Below are 17,500 nucleotides of genomic sequence, written 5' to 3' on the forward strand. Positions count from 1 at the left end.
GCCCTTGTGGCTAAAGAAAGAAACAATTGTTAGTGGGGTCATAGTAATTGACTTACCCTATCCCCCCTAAAATTGCAGGCCTTGTGCCAAAATTAGAAGGCATTATTATAATCATTATAATTATCATTATTAGGATGATTAAAGGCAGTGAGCTGGTGCAATCATTAGCACACCAGGCAAAATGCTTAGCAGCATTTCATCTATTTTTTTCATTCTGGGTTCAAATTCCACTAAGTTTGACTTTGCTTTTCATCCTCTCAGAGTTGATAAAATAAATAAATTGCTAGCCTTGTACCAAAATTTTAAACCATTACTATTTCTACTGCTACAGAGGTATTGTTGGGCTTGTAATATTTAGTTCCATCACTTTCATTTTGAATATGAATCCTGCCTGGCCAATTTTGCTGACTGAACTTTGACCATCTCATTAGCGTGTTTTTTTTTTTATATATGAATGATGCAAAATGTTCTTTTCTGTTTTAAAGATAGTACCATGAGATCTGAAGACAATTTGGCTGCTACATCTTCCAAGTCACTTGAGTAGAGGGCCTTTGGACTATTTATTTCATAAGTTCTTTAGATTATTAAAGCCATTTATTTTATATATCGGATTGCTTTAAAAAAAAAAAACCACATGAATTTATATACCGGGTAATCCAGGTAATCCATCTGTTCCAGGAAGACCAGTCAATCCATTTATTCCTGGCTGTCCGTTCAATCCCTCTGGACCAGGGAATCCTGAGCTTCCTTTTGGTCCTGGACGTCCAGGTGATCCATCAACACCTGGGTATCCCTATAGAAAGAAGACATATGATAAACCATTTAATCAAAATCAAAATCATAAAATAATGTATAGATGAATTATATTAGATTACAGTAATTCCATTTATGGTAAAACACTAACTATCATATGACAGGTAACTTTGGAAGTACACTTTTGCTGCTTTGGGTAATATCATAAAATATAGCATACATATACTAATTATAATTTAACTTTAACAAAATTTCTTGTTGCATATACAAAATAATGAAATGAATATTAATATTCAAAAGAAATATATTCATTGCCTTTTACAATTAAATAAATCAAATTAAATAACACAAATTAAATAATACAAATTTCTCATTTGTATAACTACTTCCATAACTACTCTGTAATTTACTTCTTCTTCCCTCCTCCCTCCTCTCCCTCCCTCACCCCCTCTCTTTGTTTCTATGATTCTTATTCTCTCCATTCATCCAACACCTCTTATGTTAGGACTCTTTTTTTACAATCTCTCTATATGATGTAAGATTGAATGTAGATATCAACCAGCCAAGCAACCAACCAACATTTATATCAGCTATTGTTACATAGTGCTTTAAATTCTGAAATTTATGACATGGCACAACTGGAAAATAGTCATGGTACTGAACAAATGTTGTTCTTATAAAAATGTCAATATAAACTGCTCCATGTTTGAGGATTTGTTCAACAGATTGCAATGATGATGTTATATTCTTATTCAGTTGGATTAGTGTCTCATCTCTCCAGTATTAATATAATAAATAGTTTAACCTATTAATAGCAAAACCTCAGAGTATATCTGTTATCTATTATTCAACTATTATGTGAATGGCTGCTGCTTTAATACAATTTGATTAAGTTACAAATTTTTTTTAGTGTACATGCTTATAAAACGGACATTAAACGATGATGATGATGATGATGATGATACATACATACATTGCCCTAAATATTCTAAGTGTTATTCTGTTATTAAGCAATATGATGTTAATGTATAAAGCCTATTAAAATGGAACAATATAACCCACACAGGTGCAGAGAAATTGAATTAAAATGCTGTTCATAGTTACCAGGAAGACACAAGGAAGATTGACCAGCAGCATAAAGTATCATTTGTCAGTTATGGTTTTGCATTTGCTACAAGCAAAACACCAGTGCTGGTGCCATGTAAAAAAACACTGGTGCTGGTGCACACAAAAAGCACCCAGGACACACTGTAAAATGGTTAGTGTTAAGAAGGGCATCCAGCCATAGAAGCCATGTCCATAGAGACAATGGAACCTGATGACTTTATCAACTCCTGTCAAATCATACAACCCATGCCAGCATGAAAAGCAGACATTAGATGATGATATAAGAATTTCATTTAGTCCTTGGACCAGACACATTTGAATGTCTCAGTTTAGCTGCAATGTTACTGGCAAAAACAGGCTTTATATCTCAAGATTATTATTTAATTTGAAGAAGATTTAAACTAAGAGTATTATTTAGTTTGAGTAAATGCATTTAATGTGGTTAACATTCAAGTATGACTTGTGATAACGAAGACAACAAAATTCCCTTTGAAGTCAATCCTTGGAAAAGGATGGGGATAAAAAAGTGTTTACTCCCAAGTCAAGGCCTGGAATATATGGTGGGGATGAGACTGGAAAGGGAATCATTTAGCTTATTTACATCAAGTACTGTGCCCTTTACTTTTGTCAGCAGTATAGCAGATAGCTGTAAATTAGCATCTGTAGGAAACACATGTGAAAGGAAATTTCTGAAAGTTACTAAAATTAAGAGGAAGGATTGTAGTTTGTATTGGATATTGGAGAAAGATGCAAAAAGTAAAGGTGATTAAAAGCAGAGAGTCAAGTGTGTCACTTGGGCTTGTGTGGTGGTGGCTTGTAACTAACTTGTTTACAGTTTCTTTGTTAAGCAATAAGGCCACATGTAGGAGAGAGAGAAGAAGCAGGGAGAGAAGGGTAACAGTAAATTTGTGGATTTTAATATGTTGATGAGCAAATGATTGTGAATCAGTTAAATGGTTTTCTTTCCAGCGCAGTCTAGGATGTTTTTGTGCAGCATCACTGTTTCAAGTATGGTAACAATATTCTTTTATTAGGCATAGTGAGCTTTGTAAAGAACTAGCAATTGATTAGAGCTGGTGTATTTTCTGTTCCTGAGAAGGAAAGCTGACTTTTGGTTTGAGAACATTTTCATAAACAAACACCAAAGTATGAAGTAGTTGGTATTTTTCAGATATGAAGAAATGTCAAACACAGGAGAATGACTGTGAAACAGCTTAAGACATTGGGTAAAAATACCCTTATAAGATGGAAACAAGTGGCCAGGAAGCTGCTATGGAAAATCAAATTCTTCATGTCTAAAAGGTACCAACCACTCAGTGCTTCAATGTTTGTTTATAAAAATGTTCTCATTCCAAAACGTATTATTTAGCATTATAAAAGACAGTATCTGTTGTCAGGGGCCATTTATGTCAAAGGATAGAGTGTTCAGTCAGAATTTGGGAGGTACAGAGTTCAGTCCTGCATAGCAGCATGCTGGCCATTTTTTTTTTCCTCCTTATAAAATTATTTTTGCTCCATCTTCAAAGACATTTTCACAACCACTGAGTTTGAGATATCTTCAGATCTAAAAATACCACCCACTCAACATTTCAAAGTTTGTTAAACACTTATGGTATGCAAATTAGTAGCCCTAATTTCTTGAAGCTACTGAAATTGTTGAGTACATAAACAGGGTGATAGCTTGTTTTTCTGGGACTGATCAAACAGATGTGATGAGAATACAATAAGATTCGAAAATCAATTAAAGTTATTCATTATCTATCTTTTCAGTCAACAGAGAAATAGTTCAATTAGCCCTGTTTATTTATATATATATATCATCATCATCATCGTATAACGTCATATATATATATATATATATATATATATATACACACACACACATACACATGTATATATAAATTTGGGCAAGAGTTTACATAAATGGATATATATATGTGTGTGTGTGTGTGTGTGTGTGTGGTATGGGGAGTGTATGTACCTATACATATGCACACATAGACACATACACCCACACATATTGTTGAGAAGAAAAATAAATTGTAAGGCATTCATACATCTCTCAAAACCATAAGCATTCTAAGGGAAGAGAAATGACAACGGATGTTAATTGAAGCCTATTAGTGAATTTAGCTTAATAGCAGTTTATTTCTACTCAACAATATTTGCTACAAGTAACATCTTTATTAACATCATAACTATTTTGGGGTCAGCTACCGATGCAGAAGGAGACTATGTTGTAATGATATGACAATAAGGAATTAATGGATTACATATAACTGCAGGAAATATTATCAATTCAGGGGGAATGAAATGCTGCCCAAATTATTTAAAATATTCAAGTATTTTTAAATGGAGTGTAGAAACATTTGTATTACATGTATTCCTAAGTCTCCAGTTAGTCCTGGAAGTCCATCATTTCCAGCCAATCCAGGGTATCCCCTGTCCCCTGGTTCTCCTGGAAATCCAGGTAAACCAGGAACACCATCACGACCTGGCAAACCATTATCACCTAAAACATATAAGAAATTAAAGCTTTTATAATTATTGCATCAGTTAATTGTAGGATAGTAATTATTTATGTTGAAGTCTGTTTTAGATGCCAAACTTCACTGAAGTCAAATAATGTCTATAAATCTTTTTTCTTTCTTTCCAATAATATCTCAGACAAGGACAAATTTTTAAAGGAGATTATTATGCAAATCAGTTTACTGATGTTATTTGTTTCCTTGAACAGAATTAAATGATTGAGCAATCAATCCCAGCAACATTTGAATTTAGACAAACAAACCACCAAAGTAAATATAATAAATTAGCTAAGCTTTGCTGTCTGATGTCTCAGCTATTATTACTATGGAAAAACAGTTGTAACTCCCATGACATCCAGATAATTAAAGCAACCATCATTAAATATCAAATTAGATCAATAATCTATTGTAATTTTATTTTTCCCTTTCATATTTTGTAACAGAAATCATTTCAAAAAGATTTTTATTTTGCTTTCACTTTCTAAAAGCATGAAAATATAAACTATTTAAAATTTTCATTTTTACTTTTGTGATGAATTTCCTTGAAAAAAAAGCAAATATTCACTAGATATTACAAGCCAATATTACATATAATATTAATTTTGCATTAATACTTTTGCTTGCCCTTCATACCTTATCAGTTAGACATATCTTTGTTTATTTCACTTTATAAAGATTATCCAAAAAATTTTTACTTGGTCCAGAAATCAGATGATAGCTGAAAACTTATAATTATAATTTAAACAGAGAATAATAAAATAAGATGAAACCTTACCGGGCAATCCTGGTAGACCATCATCTCCTCGAACACCTGGGTAACCATCAAGAGAAGTACCTGGAAGTCCTTGTTCTCCTTTGAAGCCATTTGATCCATTCTGACCTGGAGTACCAGCATTACCTGCTTCACCTCTCCTGCCGGGATCACCAGGATTTCCATGATCAGGAGCTTCTACAAATAATAGAGAATTATTTCTGATAATGTGAGATAGTAAAATGAATTTAGACTGAAATTTTTTACAGAAATTAATATTATCATAAAGACTTGCATGTATATATATATAAATCAATGTACTATATGTAATGCATTGCATATAATACATCATACTACATAATTTTCTTATGTATACATCTAAACTCACCATTCATAACATCAAACTGCCCAGTATTTATAACATAATTAGCATTAAGGTGTTCATATAAAATGTACTCATACAGAAGTGCTGAAATGATGGAACAAATAAAAATGTGCCTGTGTAATTTGCAGGTGCTTTCCTGCTAACAAAGGTAATATATCACGATAACTAGGCATGGCTGTTTTAAACAAGAAACACTGTCACTATAGCAGTTGGTTCAGGTTGAATTAAGTGATGTACAATCAAAATGAATTGCTTAAGCATATTGTATATTCTGTACTATAACTACAAAGATATACATTAATCATTTTCAGCTCATATGTGTCCTCACAAAATATATATATGTGCATACATATCTATTGTATCTGTCATGCATTATGCCCACTCTCAAGTGTGTATATCAGAGGTTCTCAACCATTTTTTACCTATAAACCCCTCTGATTATTATTTTAAGCCGACCTTGCTCTAATTGCTGAGTCACTATCAGAACTGGAGGAGACGTTTCAGGTGTGGAAGCAAGGTTTAGAATCGAAGGGCCTTAGAGTCAACCTAGCCAAAACCAAAGTCCTAATAAGTAGGAAGGTAGACCAATCACAAACGCCTTCAGGTAGATGGCCCTGCTCGATCTGTAAAAAAGGCGTAGGTAGAAACTCTATTAGGTGCACCAAGTGTAAGCTATGGACACATAAGAGGTGTAGCAATGTCAAAGGAAGGCTAACTAGGAAAATAGTTTTTGTCTGTGGCAGATGCTCAGGAGCAATAAACACTGAAAATGTGCAGAGACCAACTTCTACCACGTTCCAGGGAGAAAAACTAGAAGTAGTTGATAGCTTCCGCTACCTAGGTGACCAAGTCAGTAGCGGGGGTGGGTGTGCTGAAAGTGTAACTGCTAGAGTAAGTATAGCCTGGGCAAAGTTTAGAGAGCTCTTACCCCTGCTGGTGACAAAAGGCCGCTCGCTCAGAGTAAAAGGCAGACTGTATGATGCATGTGTACGTACAGCCATGCTACATGGTGTGAAACATGGGCTGTGACTGCTGAGGATATGCGTAAGCTCACAAGAAATGAAGCCAGTATGCTCCAATGGATGTGTAATGTCAGTGTTCATAATCGACAGAGTGTAAGTACCTTGAGAGAAAAGTTGGACCTAAGAAGCATCAGTTGTGGTGTGCAAGAGAGACGTTTGCGCTGGTATGGTCATGTGACGAGAATGGCTGAAGATAGTTGTGTGCAAAAGTGCCACACCCTAGCAGTTGAGGGAACCTGTGGAAGAGGTAGACCCAGGAAAACCTGGGACAAGGTGGTGAAGCATAAACTCCGAACTTTAGGAAATGACTAGAGACCGAGACCTATGGAAGTATGCTGTGCATGAGAAGACCCGGCAAGACTAGTGAGACCATAACCTGTGGCCTCTACCTGGTATGTAGCCAGTCGACTTATACATACCTTTCCTTCTTGGGACACAGAACTCCACTTGTGAAGACCCATTGAGGCAAGTGAAAATCAAAAAAATCAAAATCAAAATCAAAATAAATTAAATCAGATATCAGAAAGCAGAACCAAAATCGAAGTCGATCAACATCAATGGAAATTGCAGCTGTGATACCAGTGCCGGTGACAAGTAAGCGAACCATCCGATCATGGCCATTGCCAACGCTGCCCCGACTGGCCTCCGTGCCGGTGGCACGTAAAAAGCACCATCCATTTGTGGCCATTGCCAGCCTCGCCTGGCCCCCGTGCCGGTGGCACGTAGCACCATCCGTTCATGGCCGTTGCCAGCCTCGCCTGGCCCCCATGCCGGTGGCACGTAAAAAGCACCATCCGTCCATGGCCGTTTGCCAGCTCCGTCTGGCACCTGTGCGGGCGGCACGTAAAAAGCACCCACTACACTCACGGAGTGGTTGGCGTTAGGAAGGGCATCCAGCCATAGAAACACTGCCAGATCAGACTGGGCCTGATGCAGCCTTCTGGCTTCACAGACCCCAGTTGAACCGTCGAACCCATGCTAGCATGGAAAGGGGACGCTAAATGATGATGATGATGATGATGATTTATTTAATGTTTAAAAACGAATTTTACAGATTCTTCCTTCAAAATTACGATTTTGTTTTCACACATTCACTTTGGCAATTTGAGCCATGCAAAACATTAGAGAAAGAAACCTTGCTGTTTCTTGCAATAAAAAGACTTAAAGCAAAATTATTTTATAGACACTTAATATTCTATTGTGGATCCCCAGTCTACAATTTTGCTTGTGTGGACCCCAAAAATCTAATAATGGACCCGAAGGAGCTATGTGGACAATGGATGAGAACCACTGATGTATGTACACACACACTCAAAATGTATCATGTTTTACAGTACAAATATAAATACATATAAACAGACAAGCACATGTTCTTGTATATACACATACTTAATTTCCTGTGACTTTTACTACAAGCCAAAGTTATTTAATTGCTCGTAAAACATGGAAGATCTTAATAGGAAAAATTACATTTTGTTGCTGATAATCTAGTTGTAACGTAACATTCTCCAGCTTCTCAACTAAAAGATTTTATTCAAACTTTTATTGAATGTGTATCAACAATTTAATCTACTTACGAACATTACTCAATCCATCACCTCTTTCACCAGGCGGTCCTGAAAGAAACAAAAGTAAATATTAATGACATATTTTTGTTAAGATTAACAAAGAATGAGCAAACATTTTACTTGGTGATATTTTCCATAAAATTAAAAACATCATTAAGATCAATACAAAAGTTGACGAATCACCAGAATCAATAACATTGTTATTGATCACAATACAGCAAATGAAAAACGAAATTCACTTGCAAATCAATTTCTTGGATGAAAAAAACAACAATGAAAAATTTAGAACCAACTAAAGAAATTATAAAATAATACAAATGATTTGAACACCAAAACTATTTTGTCACTGTACAAAAACTTGAGAAAAGTGTTTGGCAAGTATTTCACAAGGTAACAAAAAATAAGCAACATTGTAATATCAGTGTCTGATGAAATTTAATAAGATATATATACTGTTTGTGCCAAGTGATGTAAGATGTTTTACCATAGCATAAAATTTAAGCAATTGCTAAGATCCCATTTAGTTATAGCATATCAAATGATGACAAGTGACCAAGACTTCTGGCAATTTGCTGTACTTGAGAAGATATGTCAATCTAAGTGAAATTGTAGTTGTGGCCAGTACTAATGACAGATAAAAGGCACCTATGCCAGTGAAATGTAAAAGGCACCCAGTACACTCTGGGGAGAGATTGGCATTAAGAAGGGCATCCAGCCATAGAAACCAAGCCAAACCAGATTGGAACTGCTCCCTGGCTTACCAGTTCCAGTCAGACCATCTAACCTGTGTCAACATTGAAAACGGACACTAAATGATGATAATGAAAACACACGCACACATAAACACACATTATACACACACAAATACACATTATACACACACACAAAACAAACAAACATATGTATCAGTAAGCAACTAAAAACTGAACTTACCATCCAAACCATCAAGACCATCAGGACCTGGGAAACCAGGTTCTCCTTGTTCACCTTTCAGACCACTTAGACCAACAGTACCTCGGTCTCCTTTTTCACCTGATGGTCCATCGACACCAGGGAGGCCAGGGAGACCCGGCTCTCCATCATATCCAGGATTACCAGGAGATGCAGGGTACCCATCCCTACCAGGATTACCAATTTCACCTTTCCGTCCTGGAACTCCAGGGACACCATCTGAACCTGGGTCACCATAAGCACCTTTAAGTCCTTGTAGTCCGTTAAATCCATCATCTCCCTAGAAGTAATACATTTTTAAGTGTGAATAATATCATTCTTAGTAAGAAAGACAACTGAATGGAATAAAAGCACATATTTGCTAACACATTCACATTTTCAAATATACCCACATATACATATGAATAACATACACCACATATACATGTGGTGTACAAATTTACAAATGTACAAGAAGGTGCTGGCTTTAGGTAAAAGAAAATACAGGAGGATCAGTTAATTATGATTTCATTCAATATATTCCACTCTCAGATTCATACACCTATTGTAGCAGTCCTTCATTTTTTTGCTAAGCCATGTAAAAGAACTCAGAAGAGTGAGACTCCAGCCTAGCCTTTTGCATTACCCATAATCCTTTTGATGCCAACCCGGCTGAAACCACATCTGGCTTTGTAGTACAAATGTCTTGTTTTCAAAAGTTCTGAATTGAAATTTTCCACTAAATCTTAGTCACAATTTATGTCCCTATCACCAGCTTAATGATAACTAAGTTATTTTACTAAATTCTTTGTTATATTTAGAATTAATTGAAAGAAACACATAGCATCTCAAAAAAATATGGTAACAAAAGGGTTAAAGCCAGGAACTTTTCAGGACCCTGTCATACATGCAAACATACACTCAGATTTAACTGTTTGCATTCTGGCTTAAAATTATTCCCCAATAGGTGATGATTCATACTAATTTTATATCAGAAATCCTAGAACCTTTTTTTTGCATAGAAACAGAAACTCAACTAAGATTAAACTACAGCAAAATGTTTGTAAATCAATGAGGGAACTTTTATGCTGTACCTGTCATGTTAGAAATAGCATCCAATTCATCCTCATATCACATCACACTGTTTCATAAAACAGAATGTGCCCATTGAATAATATATAGTACTTCCAGGCTCACATTATTCAATATACTTCTTTTCTAAGGCTGTAGAGTGTGTTCTGAGGAAAATTTCACAGCTATTTCAAGCAGAGAGAATGACTACGAAGACTCTTTTATTGACTGATTTCTTACATTACTATTTTTGAATCCTGATAAACCAGTCCTAATTAGTGCCAATAATGTGAACTTGTGTGCATGTGTGTATGTGTATTTGTGTATATACATATATCTAGATACATGTGTATGTTATCTCTCTTTTCAAATTATTTGAATTATTCTATTAAACAAAGACAGGTTTAAAACAAAGAAACAAATTCCAGCACAGGTATTTGAACAACTATGGAAGCTTTCTTCTGTGTTGTTTTGTTTTTGTTTTGTTTTTTATATTTGTTTTTTCATGATATTTGAGTTTCACATGATCAGTTACTTGAATACCACAAGCACTACAGGTTTGGGCCTTAGTGCCATATGAGAGTGACAACAAGTAGGTACTGAGAGCCCAATGTATCTTCATTGATACCCTCAGAGTGATTGGTCTTTTTCTCTATCCTCATAAAAAATGGGCCATTGTTTAATGACAGCTAATAGAAATTGGAGAAGTTATAGTCAAACTGTGGTTTAAATTGTTTCAATCCTTTAGCATTACTCTGTCAAATATAATGCATATTTATTCACATTGTTTGGAATTAATCATGCATTATCTTGTAACTTTGAGATTTCATTGTCTTTCTAGAGTGACATTGTAGGATAGGTGTGAGGGGCCAGATCTGGTTGATTTGATCATAGTGAGAATATTTGAGCCAGATATGACCGGTTAGGATTAAAATATATTTCACACTCATTTCTATCAAATCGTATACATACAAATATATATGTATACAACTATTTATGGATGTTTGTATTTGAAATTTATTCAACTTATTTTTTGTAAAGTGTCAAAACTTCTTTCTCTGAGTTTGACAGTTCCAGTGTTCATAAACATGTGAATTAAAGCATGCACATATATAAGCTTATGGATATACTTGCAGTCATGTAATGGGTATGCCTATATCTTTAGTACACGGGCTGGTGTGATTAATTTGTGTGTGTGTATGTGTGTGCTATATGAATATATATGATTGCATGTATACACTCATTCCTGGAAGCTCAAATGAAATTATTTTTTAAATGTTTTACCAATCTTCACTGTATCAATTAAGCAACACTGTAATCAATATTAGTTGGAGGATGTGAGTCAGTTTGTGTGTGCATGTATGTGTATTCTCCTGTATATATATTATTGTGTATGTGTGTATGTATGAGCATATGAGTATGGATGTGGATGCATGTATATGTTCATATATGTGTGTGTGTGTTTGCGTGCACGCGCATGTGTGTGTGTGTGTGTGCACATACATAAATGTGTAAATGTGTTTCTGTATGCATATATATAAAACTGTTTTTTGTTCTTTTTCTTTTTTCAGTTGCTCACCAATACTAAAAAGCAACTTTCTCACCCTGAAACAAGACACATTTACAGAAATTTTGACAATTCCATCTCAGTAGTCATCAATGTAGTTGCACACATTATTAGTATATGTTTGTGGACATCATTGAATGTATGGATCTGCATGTTTTGACCTATGAATCTAAACTTATATGTGTTTGTGTATCTCCTTATATATGTATGAACATATTGTTTATCACTTGTAAAGGCATTTTTGGTACCTGTTAGATGTTTTGTGATGTTTTGTGATGCCTTATTATTAGTGAAGTTTATAAAATAGCCATCTTTTACAATTTTTGAAAAATATTTTTGTGACCAGCATATGAGAAAACAATTTTATAAATTGTACTTCTCTTCTGGTTAACTTCTTGGGATGAAACTTTTTTACCTAAATCCAGGTGTTATAAACTTCTGTTTCAATAAAGAAATAATATATATTTGCTACATTTCTGTATTGAAATAGAAATTTACAATATTTATATCTAGAAACCAATTTCACACCAGAATAAATATCACTCCAATCATTCAGAAGAAAACTTAAACCAATAAAATTGTTTTCTCTTTTGATAGTCAGAAGAATAATCTTTTTAGATTGTTAAGAATGACTATTTTATAAACTTCATTAATATTAAGACATTAATATTAAATAAAAAATATGCCTGTCATAAGAGCCAAAAGTAAAATTAAAACAAAAACAGTCTTGATAATCAAAGATGTCACCCACTGGAGCTCCAGGGAAACCATCTCTTCCTTGTCCTCCGCGTCTTCCTCTGCTGCCTTTTTTACCCATGGCACCACTTCTGCCGGGCAATCCAGCTGGGCCAGGAAGACCATCTTCTCCATTTATACCATCCAGACCTAAATATAAAGATTGCTATTTACATTGCTGTCTTTGGTATTGCTTTCCCTCTTTCTTTCCTTATCTCTGCATGTATAATCATCTTATCAATTATATATTGTTCAAATATATAACATTACAATTTATAACATTCCAGTATTACAACATACAGCAATGCTAGGAAACTCAAAGATGTGATTTAGAATATGCACAATATAACAACATAAGATAAAATGAAAAAAAATAGCTAACAATTTGTATAGAAGTAAATATCACAATGCTATAATAAACCAGTATTAGTAGGATTGTATTAAAAGGCTATAACAGTTCTATTTAAAACGTGAAAACCTAATTACATAATTAATATATTATGTATTGCATAGAATAAAGGATCTGTGCATCATGAATTTTGTTTTATCTCTGTGAAAATTACTTTTTTTTTGAAAATTTAAAAAAGTAAAGAATAAATAAAACTACTTACCCACAAGTCCAATTTCTCCTGGATATCCTTTTGTACCACTTGCTCCTTGTAAACCAGGCAAACCAGGAAGGCCAGTCTCACCAGGGTCACCTGAAATGAAATACATATGAGAATATTGTTAATGTTCAGATTGTTAATGAATACAAAAGTATTGATACCCTTTTCTTTAAAGAAGACATGATGTCTATGGTTTGCTAAATATTGCTTGGTAGTCAAATTCTTGTTTTAATATTTGTTACAGGTTCTTGTGAACGTATTGATGTAACATGTGTTGCTTAATTAGGAACTATTATCGTTATAAGTGAATATTTTGAACTGATGGGGTATTAAGGCTTGTGAATTGGTGCAACAAGGAAGTTCTTCAGAGACTACATTACGAATAAATCACTCAGTGTTTGAAGATAATATTTGAAAATGATTCCATTTATACATGCTACAAAGAAATTGCCAATGAAGAAAGTGATTATAAATGGATTTGAAAATGTTGGGTAAGATGGTATCTTTGCAAAAGTTTCCTTAGACAAAATAAAGTGAGATATCCAAAATCTTGTACTCTCTCTATCCTTGCAGGAATGCCTTTGCTGTGAGTTTTATTGGAATGGATTCTATGGTATGTTTGCTTGCAGACACATGCCCCTTCTGCCCTTAGTGCTCCTGGGTCTACTTTATGGTGTGGGAAGTTGGGTGATCTTCCACCAAATACTCCCACAGGCATCCATCAAAAATCTTGGGGTCAGTACTTATTTGTATACTGGTGTATATAAGGGCCTGCAACTTTCTTTGCTATATTTTTGTTAATAATGCTGATGAAGTAACTTGAATGCATTCCATTATATGATAAGGCCAACCAACTTACATTATAATGCTGATCACCTTACTGGAACACATATACATTATATACATTATATAAAGCATAAAATACTGGTTAGTTTTCTGTGTTCCCTTTCAAAACAAAATTTTAATAAAATGTACTGTTAACAATTGTGTAAAGAATACCGGGTTAGGACATAAACAAATATTTTACTACCATGAAAACCGTGTTGTAATGACTTGGTTTTCTAGTCTTTAATGCATGAATTCTTCTAAATGATATAGTTATAAACTACATAAAGTATTTTTTTATTATTAAAACATTACATTAATGTATAAGTCACATATGTTATGAATTAGAAGTAGCATTTAACACAGCTCTGCAATATAATAATAAGGAAAAAGAACTGCAACTCCTGTACCTTTCCTACTTCTAGTTATATCTCCTGGTTCTCCTTTCCTTCCTATAAGTCCATTCAAGCCATCCAGACCATTAGCTCCAGGTAAACCATCAGCTCCTATAATTGAAAATATTATTTAACATAGTTAAATGCAATCAAAATTACATCTCACTTATTTTATTTATATATATAGTTTAAGAAATAGTCAAAGCAATTTTGATATGAAGTGAAGAATTTTGTTCAAATGCTGCTTGAGGCACTCTTCTGTGCATAAAAATGAATCCTTTTATTCTGTTGATTTTTGTCTGTAAAGCTGGAAATTTTTTTGCAAGAATCTATTTGAAGATATATATATATATATATGAGTGAAAGACAAACAAAAGAAGAACACTCAATATAAGCATTCAAATTCAAAATGACTGAAGATTGGCCAATGAATTGGAATCAAACTGTTTTGATCCATATATATATATATATATATATATATATATAATCGATCTTAAACTGTAAAATCTCAAGATGAACATCCACATGCTATTTTCTAACTTTACCTATCTAATTAAAAAGATATATAATTATTTTTCAGGTTTCATATATTTTTTTCTTCACTGGCATATTCTGTGTTTTAATTATAATTCAGGTTTCAATATTTCTGCCACAGTAATTTGAAGCATTTCATAAATCCTTGAGAAACCCTGTAGTCAGTTCCATCATGTGGCATTTTTCATACGATCAGAGAAAAATTATACAAAATAAAATTAATACTAAATGTAAATACATTATATTGTCAAAATATTATTTTAATTTCAAATTTTAGTGTTTAACTTAGAAAACCCTTAATATTTTCATATATTGTCTATAAACATTATAGCTTTATGAAATTTAAATATTAACTACCCATATTGCTGTAAACATTGATTTAAAAACTACGAAATCAAAAGCAACACACCACCAATGACTTTTTGAAACATTTTTCATGCTCAGAATTGGTGAAGCATGGAATAAATTACCTCCATCAGTTGTTAGCTATCAAGGCACTTTCTCCTTCAAAACTGCCATGCTTCCTGAAATTCACCAACAGTACACCTCCACCCATTATTTCTTCTTCCTATTTTTTTAAAGACATTTCACTGTTCACTTCTTGTGCATATTCTGTGAACAGTTCATGCAGTTTTGGCTACTTTTCCTGATGAGTTGTAGTGCAACTGAGCACTGTATACAATAAGCTCATTATTATTATGTTATCATAAGTTTGGCTATGATAAATATTCAACACCACCAGTTGCTGCATATGCCATTTATAAAAAGTCACTATCAAGTGAGTTTCCACATGATATAAAGTCAAAACAGTCTTATAAAGAATTTAAAACTATAAGTATTTGGTGGCCTTCTGTGAATTTTGGCAAATTTTTCCTTACCATATTCCACAGACCAATAACAATTCATTACTATCACTACTAAAGAACATAACTAACATAATGTGGTGACAACTATAAATAAAATACAGACCTGGGAATCCATGGTCTCCTTTTTCTGCAGCATACTGTAAACCTGCTTCTCCTCTGGCACCTTCATCACCAGGGAAACCAGGGTCTCCACGTCTACCATCATATCCATTTTTACCATCACGTCCATTAGCACCTGGTAATCCATCATTTCCACGTTCACCTAAATAAACCAAATTGCATACAAGAGTAAAAGTGGAAGTAAACCAGCATTACTACTAATATATATAGAATATACATATGCATGTGTGTGCATTATATATATATATATATATATATATATATATATATATATATAATATATATAATATATATAATATTTAATATATATAATATATAATATATATATATATATAAAATATAATACATATATAATATATATAATATAATATATATATAATAAATTCATATATATAATATACATATATTTATATAATATATAATACATATATAATATATACATATATATAATATACATATATAATATATATATATAATATATAATACATATATAATATATATATATATAATATAATACATATATGATATATATATATAATATATAATACATATATAATATATACATATAATATATAACATATATAATATATACATATAATATATAATACATATAATATATATATATATAATATATAATACATATATAATATATATAATATATAATACATATATATAATATATAATACATATATAATATATATATATAATATATAATACATATATAATATATAATACATATATAATATATAATACATATATAATATATATATATGATATATAATACATATATAATATATATAATATATATAATACATAATACATAATACATATATAATATATATATATATATAATATATAATACATATAATATATATATATAATATATATACATATATAATATATATATATAATATATAATACATATAATAATATATAATACATATATAATATATAATACATATATAATATATATATATAATATATAATACATATATAATATATATATATTATAATATATATGATATACAATATACACATATAATAATAATATATACATATACATATATATATAATGTATGATATATATATATCAGCTGATGAACAAGCAGCAATGGAATTTCCTTATGCATTGAAGAAAAGCATCGAAGAAAACAGGTTTCTTCTTGAACAGATTTTTAATGTAGATGAAACTGGATTGTGTTGAAAAAAATTGCAAGACTGTCCATTCATTTCCAAGAAGAAAACTATTCCAGGCTAATGATAATAATAAATATAACAATATAATAAATAAAAATAATGTTAATAATGAGAACAAAATTTGGTTAATTACTACTTATGGGGCTCAAGTTAAAACAAACATTATTAAAGAGATATTGAAACTAATTTAAGTATACATTATAGATAATAAAAAATATGACATTTTTCTAGTAATAATTTTGGAGTTGGTTATTCTACTACTAATAATGTTGGTAACATTATTTCTTTTAATAGATTTAAGCTTAATAAGTTTTACAGTAACAAATTAAATAATTATTTCAATAATAATAAAGACCAGAATATAATTAATTGTACATGTAGAGATAAGACAAAATGTAAATTGAAAATAAATGTAATTTGGATGATGTAGTATATAAATGTGTAGTGATTTTGATTAATTATAATATTAATATGAATAGTTATAATCTAAATGCAATTTACGTGGGGTCGCCTTCTAATAAAATTAAATTAAGGGTGG

At 32.1% G+C, this 17,500-nt stretch overlaps 1 protein-coding gene across 1 annotated transcript in view; it reads right to left on the reverse strand.

Moving 5' to 3' along the window:
• Positions 1–17,500, reverse strand: part of LOC115221997 (collagen alpha-1(IV) chain) — a 185,831-nt gene that overhangs the window by 9,457 nt on the left and 158,874 nt on the right. Inside the window, exons 26-34 of the mRNA XM_029792104.2 lie at positions 15,749–15,907; positions 14,261–14,356; positions 13,029–13,118; positions 12,434–12,567; positions 9,048–9,345; positions 8,124–8,162; positions 5,164–5,337; positions 4,239–4,372; positions 649–793 (exon numbers count right to left, since the gene is read on the reverse strand). Of these exons, the coding sequence (XP_029647964.1) occupies positions 649–793; positions 4,239–4,372; positions 5,164–5,337; positions 8,124–8,162; positions 9,048–9,345; positions 12,434–12,567; positions 13,029–13,118; positions 14,261–14,356; positions 15,749–15,907 (1,269 nt within the window). The remainder of the gene's footprint in view (positions 1–648; positions 794–4,238; positions 4,373–5,163; positions 5,338–8,123; positions 8,163–9,047; positions 9,346–12,433; positions 12,568–13,028; positions 13,119–14,260; positions 14,357–15,748; positions 15,908–17,500) is intronic.

This window comes from Octopus sinensis, linkage group LG19 (assembly GCF_006345805.1).
Source record: "Octopus sinensis linkage group LG19, ASM634580v1, whole genome shotgun sequence".
In the NCBI taxonomy this organism is placed as follows: Eukaryota; Metazoa; Mollusca; class Cephalopoda; order Octopoda; family Octopodidae; genus Octopus; species Octopus sinensis.